The following is a 12,150-nucleotide window of genomic DNA, read 5'->3' on the forward strand; positions in this document are numbered from 1 at the left end:
GAAACCTTTTTGTACCTCAGAATGAAGATATGATAATGAATCTTAAGTGCCAACATACATTGAAAAAAATAAGCATAAATACATTTACAGCACATATGTTTTGGAGCACTTGCATACATTTTTCCTTTCATTTTTTCAAAAAGAAAATGGATGGAATCCTCAAGAACCCAGCAATCCATTTTCTATCTGCTCATTAAAATCCCCTCATTCCCTTTCCTTACTCCCCACTTAGGCCTTGCATACAGTATCTCTCTGGGCTTACCGTGACCACAGAGATGGCAACTCTTCTTGCAAGTCAGTGTTAAACTCTTCAAATACTTTCTGTGCTTTTTGAAATTCTTCTTCTGCCTAAACCAAAATGAAACAGGTGACTTCTGAAATCACTATGACATAACAAAACCAAAATTATTTTTGTGTGGTTTTCTTGGTGGGTCTTTTACAATTTTTATAAACAAAGGATGTTATTCAGTCCCACACCATGGAGGCCAAAACAGGATTTGCTGTCCCCTCAGTCTCATCAAGAGAGCAAGTTAGGTCTCAAACAGGACTCCTTTGCAAAAGAGGCTGAGCATGTCTACTACATGAACCAAAGTACTCGATACACATTTATCAGAGAGATTAGAGTACCAGTTTTTCTAAGAGAGCAAAAGGAAGAGAAACTTTGTGCTCTTTGTACAGAAACAAGTGTCACCCAATCTCCCCAAGTCCTCTGCCAGCATGTTTCTGATTGTGCTACCTTGGTAATTCTGCCCTCATCTTTTCTTTTCGAGCTCTGCAGAGCTTCTAGATGATGCCTTGCACTGTCGTAGTCCACTAGCTTTCTGCTTCGTTTTGCAATGCGAGTCTGTACAGGGGTAGAAATGAAAGTAAATATGAAAAGCACTTTTAAAAAAGCCATTTTACTTATGTTGTCAAATTAGTTTCTGACATATTTTTATTCTCCCTTATCTGTTTTTCATATCTGAATTATTATATCATGTAGGAGGAACATGGAAATGGTAAAGAAGGCAAACTAATCACATTATTTTAAATAAGGAATCAATATACGCATAGTTTGGTTCTCCAGAATCAGTGAACCTGTTAAACTCAGGGTCATACCATCTTTTCCCCTTATATATAGTGTGAAAATTCAGCAATTAATGCACTTTTTCTAGAGCTGGAAAACTGCTAAAATACACTTCTCCATATAGTTGTTCTGACACATACCTAAAATACTGGAGTTCAAGATATACATATATATACTTTGATATAGACTTTGCAAAGGTATATATTATATGTAAAATCCACATGCTGAGAGGGAATAAGCACAGTTTGATTTAAAAGTGAGTTTAGGACTGTATATCAGTAATGATGGTATTTTTAAATGATTTTTTCTTTAGTCCTTGATGTAAATTACAAAGAGGATGACTGTGTTACCTATTCAGTTATAAACTATCACAAAAAATTTCCAGCTATGCCCATACAGTCATATCCAAATATAAAAGTCACTACCTCTCACCTATAGAGCTTCTTTATCCTCACACATTTCATTTAGCAGTCATCTCCCTGGACTGCACACCAGGTGGGCACCTGGCAGAGGCTAGAATCTGTATAACATTCTTTCCTGATGTGTATTACAAAATCTTTTTATAACTAATTAAAAGACAGGAACCATGGCTTAGATAGAAGAAAGATACTCACGGGTGCATCTAGCCAATAACAGAAAGCCTGCTTTCCATGTAATTTGTCTGGCATTTTAACCGCTGAAGAGCTTAAGGTGTCCTTATTGAAGTTGGTTAATATTATCTTTATCTCATACCAAAGAAACAGGAGCAGAAAAAAGCATAAAATTTTCCTCTACAAAGGCTAATTTTCTTCCAAGTACTACTGCATGAAAAATGTTTTTGTTCACTTGGAAAATCAGCCCTGCCTAATGTCAGGAATCTACTTACAGAACAACATCTTGTACATCACAGGAGAGCATGACTTCCACCTCACACCCTTTTAAATTCTTTTTGCCTGTAATCTCATTTTCTATTTATTTTGCAACTCAACAGAACTTTAAAACTTGTCCTTTATAGAAAATCATTACTGTACTTTGATATCAGGAAATTGTCCTAGATATGTATCCAGCGTTAACAATGATCCATCCACCAGTTTTTGATGGAAGTCTTCCCAAAGTTCATCACATTTCTGAAAAGGCAGAAAGGAGAAAAATGTACTTAGTAGTTTAATGCCTCTCTAAACCTAGGAGAAATATAAATGTAATTGGTAAAGATTAATCTTTCTGAAGTTTTAAAATGTTCTTTATGGAAATAAATCAGAGTGTAAACATAAGGTGAATGAAAAGGAATACCTTGATTTTGCAAGTTCAATTCACAACAAACTAAGAATAAACTTTATAATTAGCTTGTTATATTCAAATAATAATATTTCAAATAGTTACTGCTATGTGAAAATAAGGATATAATGTATTCATGGTCTTCCTCAGGGTTTCAGGTCCCTGAGGGTCAGTAATGCAGAATCTGAACCTGGCCTAGCTCTTGTGTCTAACTATGTTCACTGATGATGAACCTTGCTTACAGAGAAAAGAAGTACAACAAAAAAGAGAAGTGTAAATAAAAAAAGGGAAAGGTCTTTCCATTTCATTCTTTTTGTGCCATTAAGGTACATTTCATGAAATGGCTGATGCAGACAAGAACTCTACCTTGCACTGCTGGAGAACTGGAATGATGGATAGGAAACATCCCAACATCAGCTGGCAAAATAAACAAAATCCACACCCCCACCACCCGTCTCTGCCCTGAAGCTACAGTGCTTTTCCCCAGTCCCCTTTGGAGCTCTGGGGTAGTCACCAGGAGAAACTCCCTGTAGTTTTCTGATTTTTATGAACATATTAATGCAGCTCATGTGACAAGGACCCAATGGGTGAGATTCCTTATTAGAAGCAAATCCTGACATAGAGACATAGTGCTTGAGGTCCTGGGTTCTCCATTGCACAAATCATTAGCACATGTTAAACATCCTGATTCCCCCTTTCTTTGCACATTTCAAAAATCACTTAACATCCTCCCCTTTGATGGGAGGGAGGCTAAGGGTTGTAAGCACTGCTCTGTAGGCTGTTATCCTCATTGACAAGTCTGGAAAGCTATTCCCAAGTGTTTTATCATAACCTACTATAGGGCATATTTTAGATGCTGTGTGATGCCAGTTTCAGTTCATTCATTTCCTATTCTAACAGAGTCCCTAATGAATTATTAGAATCTATTAAATGTGCTTAAAAGAAATACCTCATTTATCAACACAGTGTTTAATCACAGTGGTCTACAAAGCACCACAGCATTAGATTGTAGCAAGCAAGTGCCAGTCTTGTGTGTTTGCTTTTGTATCTTGCTGATACATACTTCAAACAAACTAAAATAATGGAGGTTTTCTGAAAGCTAATGGACGCAAATAACATTGCTGAAGGATTCCTTTAAGCCATCATCTTTCCTACCACATAGAAGAAGGTCTTTTAAGTGGACCCCTTTTGGAATGATCATTTATATGCTTAACTGAACAGATACATACTCTAGGTTTACTCTAGGTTGAGGGATCACAGAATCAACTAGGTTGGAAAAGACCTTTGAGATCAAGTCTAACCTATTACCTAACACCACTTTATCAACTATAACATGGCACTAAATGCCACATCCAGTCTTATCTTAAACACCTGCAGGGATGGTATGACACCACCACCTCCCTGGGCAGTCCATTCCAATGCCCAATCACTCTTTCTGTGAAGAAATTCTTCCTAATGTCCAGCCTAAACTTTCTCTGCCACAGTTTAAGGCTGAGTCCTCTTGTCCTGTCTCTGGTTGCCTGGGAGAAGAGACAGACCCCCACATAGCTACAACCTCCTTTCAGGCAGTTGTAGAGAGTGACGAGGTCTCCCCTGAGCCTCCTTTTCTCCAGGCTAAACAACCCCAGCTCCTTCAGCCACTCCTTATAGGACTTGTGTTCCAGACACTTCACCAGCCTTGTTGCCCTTCTCTGGACATGCTCCAGCATCTCAACATCCTTCCTAAATTGAGGGGCCCAGAACTGGACACCGTACTCAAGGTCTGGCCTCACCAGTGCTGAGTACAGGGGAAGAATCACTTCCCTGGTCCTGCTGGCCACACTATTCCCGATCCAGGCCAGGATGCCATTGGCTTTCTTGGCCATGTGGGCACACTGCTGGCTCATGGTCTGTCTGCCATCAGTCAATACCCCCAGGTCCCTTTCTGCCTGGCCACTGTCCAGCCACTCTGTCCCTAGCCTGTAGTGCTGCAGGGGGTTGTTGTGACCAAAGTGCAGGACTGGGCACTTGGTCTGGTTAAACTTCATATGGTTGGATTCAGCCCATGGATCCAGCCTGTCCAGGTCCCTCTGCAGAGCTCTCCTACCCTCCAGCAGATTGACATTCACACCCAACTTGGTGTCAACTTCAAATTTGCTAATGGTAGGCTGTGGCATTTAAGTAAAACCTTATAAAATGAAGGCCTTGTTGCCTTTCTAAAATTACGGCTCAGGCCTGCTACTTCGGCTAGAGAAGGACTGTGAGAAAAATCAATGAGAAGAAAAACAATTAGTTTTTACCCATGAGAACGTAGTATCAAGAGAAGCAAGAAAGCTAAACAGTAGAAGGAGAAAACAGCAACATTATCTGCACCTGTTATTTTTCTGAATGCTTGAATGCTTATGCTATAGGTAGCCAATGGTAGTATATTGAAGTTAATAATAGCCAATGAGTCTATTGTAATAGTTCAGCAGCCAATGAATCTGTAACATGAATGATAACATACAAAAGGTGTATAAAAGAGGCTGCTTTGTTTAATAAACGGCTTTTTGGCCCTTGAAAGAGGCACTGTCTGTGTGTGTCGTGACCGCCCCAACAGCGACAATAGGCTTGATCCCTTCATCCAGATCATTGATAAAGATCTTAAACAGGACTGGGCCTGACACAGATCCCTGGGGGACCCCACTAGTGACTGGCCACCAGCTAGAGGCAGCACCATTCACCACCACTCTCTGGGCCCAGCCATCCAGCCAGTTCTTAACCCAGAAAAATGTGCACCTGTCCAAGCCATGGGCTGCCAGCTTTTCCAGGATTATTCTGTGTGAGATGGTGTCAAAGGCTTTGCTGAAGTCCAGGTAGACACATCCACAGCCTTCCCCTCATCTACCAGGCAGGTCACCTGGTCATAAAAGGAGATCAGGTTGGTTAGGCAGGACCTGCCTCTCCTAAATCCATGCTGGCTGGGTCTGATCCCCACGCTATCTTGTATGTGCCATGTGATCACACTCAAGATGAACTGTTCCATAATGTTGCTGGGCACTAAGGTCATGCTGACAGGCCTGTAGTTTCCTGGATCCTCCTTTTGGTCCTTCTTACGGGTGGGCGTCACACTGGCGAGCTTCCAGTCATCTGGGACTTCCCTGGTTAGCCAAGACTGATGATAAATGATGGAGAGCAGCTTAGTAGCTCTTCTGACAGCTCCCTCATCACTCTAGGATGGATACCACCTGGTGTCACGGATTTGTGAGCATGGAAGTGGCTCAGCTAGTCATTAACTGCTTCCTCCTGAGTTCTATTCTGCTCCCTGTCCCTGTCTTCTAGCTTAAGAGGCTATCTGTCCTGAGGACAACTTGTCTTATAGTTAACAATTGAGGCAAAGAAGGTGTTAAGTACCAAAGTCTTTTCCTCATCTTTGGTAACTATATTCCCCACCATGTCCAATAAAGAATGGAGGTTTTGCTTGGTCCTTCTTTTGATATGAATGTATTCATAAAACCACTTTTTATTATCCTTTACAGAAGTGACCAGGTTTCTAACTGAGCTTTCACCACTTTAATTGACGCATAAATCTACATTTGTGATTATGTACAGAAAAAGCCAGGAGATTTTGTACTATTGCCCATGATTCTCTTATTAAGAAAACACACCTAGAATTTATCTTTACATCTAAGAGAGCTTAAGAGCTGAATTTTGGTCCTTTCATACACAACTACAAATTTCTGAGTGTAAAATCTAACAGTCTACAGATACAAGATAAGGTGCTACAGCAAGATGCAGCATGAGATTTTCCTGCTGTTAAACTTGGAACAATATAAAAAACCTAAACCAATGAAACAAAAAAATATGTAACTTAAATTAGGCTGATTGGAAGTTGGGTGCTTTTAAAATCAAAACCCTAACCCTAACCCTTCACAGCAGGGAAGGGTAGGAGAAGGCAGTCATAGAGAAGAAAAGCAATCTGTACATTGCTCTGTATTCAGGTTGACTGTTAACTGTATTATCAAGGAGGCCTTGGAAACTGAATGCCAAGTGCTTAAAAGCTTCATTGACAACCATTTGCACTTTCTTGTCACCACCACCACATTTGTTGACAGACTTCCCCCAGAACTGAGGCTGTTTAAGCAGGCAATTCAGAGTTCCTCAAGTTAAATTCCTGCTGTGTTGTCTAGAAAAGCCTATACTTCTCTAATCACTGAAGGAAGGTAAAAAGTAAAAATAAATAGTGTTCTGAACTCTAATTTGCCCTTAAATTCCATATTCTTGTCAGAGAGGGTTGAATGTCTCATAAGATATCCTGTTTAGTACCACTGGCTCAATAGTTGTTACACAGCACAAAAGGATAAGCGGATTTGATAATTTTTAACATCCATCTGAACTGAGAATCCTGACTGTAAAATTGCATGTAAGATACCTTTGTACAAACTTGTCAGTCAGATGCTGTCAGGACCAATTCTGCTCACACTACTGTTGATCTCAGTGGGAGCTTATATCAGCTAGTTCATACAACAGACGCTGTAAGCGCTGCATCTGGCCAGCAGGAGCTGCATTTCACAAGACCCATAAATTTATATGCTGAGAAAACAGGATTTAACATGACATGAAGGATTAAGGTCAATTTTGGATGCACACTTCTTCTCAGAAGCTCAGATTAATCCACTTGCTGACAAAATACTTCTTCCCTCTTTCCATACATCTTACCTCTCCAATCATTTTCACATCTTCACGTCCGTACCAGTCTGGCTCATACACTTCATGGAGAGACTCTGTAAGCTTCTTTGAGGCATCTTGCATTCCTGCAATTAGACAGAAAGAGGAACATGTAAGTGCAAACTACAAGAAATAGTTGCTAAATATCTTTATTTTCAGCCACATGTACCCACTATGCTATTCTCTCTGGCAAATTTAGAAAAGAGATACCTGTGGAGCCCAGTGCTTATTTATGCTTGCAACAGGGTGGTGCCTGCAGAGGATTGTGCTAAGCCAAACTGATCAGCCACTTTCGGAACTCTTGCTACCACAGGTGGGACAAGAACAGGGACTATTGATGGTTATCACTCTGTAATACACAGAGGAGCTGGCTTAAATGTAAAACAGCTTCAATGATATTGTGAGAAAGGGCCTAAATCTATCTTCAGTGAGATCAGTTTGACCCCAATGAATAAAAAACCACCCTCAGTGAAGGCACTGGGGTTTGTATTTTGATACAGCAGGAATCCATTAGATGCTGAATACGGTTCTGAATCCACTGAAACCAAACTCATCTCACCTGACTTTCTAAGAGTTCCAAATAAGTAATTTTAAAATGACGACTTCTTTTTCAACTTCTTTGCAAAATTTGAACAATACTTGAATTTTTTACTTAGCATTAACTTTTTTTTAAGAAGCACATTTTTTTCCTGTAGTCAAATCTGTCTGCTATCTTGAAAATATCTCTAAGCATGATCTTCACATTTAACTGCTCAGTGAATGAATTCAGAAATAACATCAATATTTTTGTTTTCTGCACAGAAACATTAATGAGTGGAATGTGGGGGCTAGACAAGGAACGGAGTCCTATGGTGGGACAAGTCCTAAATTCATTTCCAACTTAGGGTGACTGAAAAAGCTTCCTCTACAATGCTCTGTTCTTTTATGTTAATGTACCCCAGTTCTGCTTCCCTGGTTGGCTCCATTGGCCGCTCCACCCCTTGTCACCTTATACGTCATCAGAGTTTCCCTACTGGTTCCCTTACCCTGGCCCCGCCTTTATACCGCCCCTTGCCCTCAGATCATTGGTCCCTGATGCTCTCTCCACTCCACTGTGTAGCCGTGGGTCCACCCATTGTTAACAGGGTATTTTCTCTGCGACCTTGCGCTGGTATGGCTGCAATAAATCTCTCCCGTAGAACCCCATGTGGAGACCCTTCCTGCTCCTTCATCATCGGACTGTTTTGCCAGCTATCCGGTGTGTGTGTATGGTGTGTGCAAGTGTGGTGGCTGCATTGAGTGGCTTCCTCCTGGAGACGCCTTTTACCATCCAACTCCGCCGTGACAGTAGAAGAGGAAGATTAATTTGAAACTTGAATGTGTAGAAGAGCAGACTTGATCTAGTCAGTTGGTATTCCACCACACACTCCCAAAATGCATGCTCCAAATATGACAGGAAAATGAATGCAGGAATGCACACTTCCTAATAAGAAAGTGGTGGTCTATGGAATGGGTAGGATAGGAAAACCGATACTGAAAAAGCTGAAAGTACATGCCTGTTCTTAGTCCTTGAGTACAAAAGAGAGAATGGCATGGGGGAGAACAAGTACAAAGGAAATACTGGTGTTTAGAAGGTACAAGCTTTCACCCTTAAATCAAAAGGTACTGAGCCAAAACAGAATATTTGATCTCTTTGGGGATTGTCTTGGGCATGGTTTTTAATGACAGAGCTCATCTTAGAATATTAGGATAGCACAAGAATTAAGATGTATTTCTTCCTTTTCTCCTTCATGGTTAATTCTTAGGATGATGCATCCCCAGCTAAGAAAATGTTCCCCTGAATAAAAGGGATTTTTTTTTTTTGCCTTAGAAGATACCAAATTACAATAAAATACAGATGATCTTCTTGTATATTTTCAGGCAGGATTCATTTAAAATCTTTAATGCCGCTGCAAATTAATCAACTCAAGAGGTAAGGCAAAACCAACAGAGTATCTCTATGCATAAGAAGGCTGCTTCTCTCCAATCAGGGTGAACGTACAGACCATGAGGGTTTGTTCATCCCTGCTCACAGTTGACCCTTTCTGATACCTGAACTTCTGCCCTTAAGCACTCTGCATGATAAACCTGAAGCAGAGGTCCAGGCAGGCTAGCACAGCTGCTAGATAATCCCTCCTGCAGCTTGCACTCAGCTCGGTCACAGACAATGTTGGCACCTTTTCCTAGACTTTCTTTCTTAAGTACTACAGGACTCTTAGCGTATATCTGCTTAAGAGAATATGTAAAACACACCTAATATGCCATGCTTGAGTCATATCAAAACTGCACCCACTTTTACACTTTTTTCAGTTCTGGGAACTGAATAATCCTTCATTCCACCACATTCTTGTAAAAAACATCAGTCAAATCCAGCTGCAGTGTCAGGTAAGTGGGCAGTAAAGTATTTGGCTTTTGCAGTCAGGGGCTTCAATCTGAAATTTCCAGGCTAAGACCATCTATCCTGCTCCCCTCTGACTGCATCTATACCAGGTTTACTGCAATACTCCAAATGAGTGAAGAGGTAAATACCAATCCAGTGAATTCTCATTCTTTTTCATGCCTCTGGACATAAACTTACAGTGTCCAATGATTTTTTATTTGGCTGGTTTTCACACAGAATTATTTCTTACACACTGATACCTTTTATGCATTATTCAGCACTAAATTTAAGAGGATTAGTGTCTTAGTTACAGACTGCAGGCTCTCTCTGCTATTTTTAACTGCTATCACTGAGAAAGATAAATTGTTAAAAGCAAGTCATTAAAGTACTAAGAAATGTGAAAAGAATTTTTACTGCTGAGGAACAGTTAGAAATTTATATTTAATATCAATTGTTTCATTCAGTACTACTTGTTGGTAATTGGGTCCTTTATTTAATAACTAAAAGTGCCAAAACATTTGAATCACTTAAGAAAAATGTTGCTAAATAATCCAGTTACTGAAGACTGAGCTTCTCAGATTAAATGATCCCTATTTCTATGGGAAAGAGTCCCTGTCCCTGGAGCCCCCCAAAAATTCTAGAGGCCTCTATGTGATAGGGATCCTGGGGGTGGCAGTGCAGAGAAATTCCCATTAAGCACACCAGAGATGGTAGAGGGTAGGTGACTCTTTACCATCACAGTTCCAATGTACTCAAGCCCCCATGGCGAAGGACACAGACCTGGAACAGCATGTTGGCTGTAGAACTCATACTATGGGGTCTCCTCACTCCCCTGCAGGGTAATTTAGCCCGAATCATGAAGAAATTTTCATTTTCCTGATGGGGTGAGACATCTTAGTCTGGCTCTTAATATTACTTACGTGGTTCTTCAGAGAAATGACCTATCCTGCCATAAGGGTTGTATTTGTTATTGCTAGTAATCCATTAGGGTTTCCACTGGAACAATTAAATAATTTCATAATTAATGAATAAATTTTTCAGAAAGATGATGAATGGTTTTACGGCTTTTAAGAAATTACATTACTGATTTTAAGATTTCTGTATCTGGAGGATATGTGCTGTTCTATCAGCCACAGACTGACAACTAGGCAGCAGAACTGCTTACAGACCTCAAAAATCTCCCCTCCCCTTCCTGTAGACCAGTTACTCTTTATCGCTACATTAAGCCGCCTGAAGGGTGTGGTGCTTTCTTTTCCTCATGCAGGACTACTTTTTACCTCTGTCACCTTGCCACCTGCATGAAGATCCAGGTTTATCTTCCCCATCTGCACTGGTACTTGAAAAGAGCTTGGGGGTAGAAAATGGGTGACTGAGTTAAGGTTTCTGTAACAATTGGCCCTTAAAACCTTTCAAGTCCCTTACAGCTCACAAAAGCTTAAAAATAAATCATGAAGTATAAAACCCAGATACATATTGCCATGGAGACTGGAAGAGACACAAGCCTGAGGCATGAGATGACTAAAGCTATGGGGGATAGCACACAGTCTTGTCAGTACAAACACCACTGAGACACAGCAGACATTGAACTATCATGCAGGTGAAATAAAATGGCATGTAAAAGCCATTCACAAGTTCAACAGCTTTATGGCATGGTTCCTCCGAGGCCTTGAATAACCAAAAAGAAAGATCAAGGTCCAGCTAAGGCTAAAAAGCACCAGTGAACAAGAGAAGAAGTCTAAATACAGCAAAAATTCTTTTAAGAATGTGTGATACTAAATCTCAATTGTCAAGTATATTAAAATGAAGGGACAGAGGCTCATAATAAGGCTCAGTTGACTGTTCCTTGCTTAAACCCCCACCTGGGTTCTGTATCTGGAGTCCACAGCGCAAGAAAGATGTGGACCTGTTAGAGCAGGTCCAGAGAAGGCCACAAAGATGTTCAGAGAAATGGAGAACCTCTCCTGCAAAGACAGACTGAGAGAGCTGGGGTTGTTTAGCCTGGAGATAAAAAGGCTCTGAGGAGACCTCCTTTTGGCCAGACAGTACTTAATGGGAACTTACGAAAAAGAGGGAGAGGAACTTTTTACACAGGCAGACAGTGGTAGGACAGAGGGGAATTAATGGTTTGAATCTAAAAGAGGAGAGATTTAGATTAGATGTTAGGAAGAAATTCCTTACTCAGAGGGTAGCGAGACATTGGAACAGGTAGCCCAAAGAAGTGGATGCCCCATCCTTGGAATTGTTCAAGGTCAGGTTGGATGGCGCTCTGAGCAACCTGGTCTAGTGAGTGACATCCCTGACTATGGCAGGGGAGTTTCCAACCCAAACCATTCTATGATTCTATGAAATCGTGCCTGGATTTGTACTTCCTACTTCCAGTATTAAGTCACTCAGAAGTCATGCAGCAAAATGGAACTCACTACTGAAGTTCAAATCCCAAAACCCTTTACAATTAACTGCTTCTCTCATACATCCAAGAATATAAGGATGTCAAGTGCATTATTTTCCAATAATTCCAATATATGCAATTATATGATTGACCTTTTTTCCTGCAAAATGAGCCCCTGACGACAGCATGACTCCAAGTCTCTGACATCCTTGGCGCCAAAATCCCACTCAAGTGCCTAAACATGGGGGTTCCCATGCTTTTGTGCATAGATACCCCAAAATCTTTTAATGATAGCAGTTGTTCAAAGAATTGCAACCAAGACACTGTAGCAGGTGCTCCAGTCACCCAAAATCTGGT

General features: G+C 40.7%; 1 protein-coding gene across 7 annotated transcripts in view; it reads right to left on the reverse strand.

Moving 5' to 3' along the window:
• Positions 1-12,150, reverse strand: part of AMPH (amphiphysin) — a 139,232-nt gene that overhangs the window by 44,016 nt on the left and 83,066 nt on the right. For all 7 annotated transcript variants that reach the window (XM_048297000.1, XM_048297023.1, XM_048297014.1 and 4 more), the window contains exons 4-7: positions 6,998-7,092; positions 2,077-2,172; positions 737-844; positions 263-348 (exon numbers count right to left, since the gene is read on the reverse strand). In XM_048297000.1, the coding sequence (XP_048152957.1) occupies positions 263-348; positions 737-844; positions 2,077-2,172; positions 6,998-7,092 (385 nt within the window). The remainder of the gene's footprint in view (positions 1-262; positions 349-736; positions 845-2,076; positions 2,173-6,997; positions 7,093-12,150) is intronic.

Source organism: Corvus hawaiiensis, chromosome 1 (assembly GCF_020740725.1).
Source record: "Corvus hawaiiensis isolate bCorHaw1 chromosome 1, bCorHaw1.pri.cur, whole genome shotgun sequence".
Classification (NCBI taxonomy): Eukaryota; Metazoa; Chordata; class Aves; order Passeriformes; family Corvidae; genus Corvus; species Corvus hawaiiensis.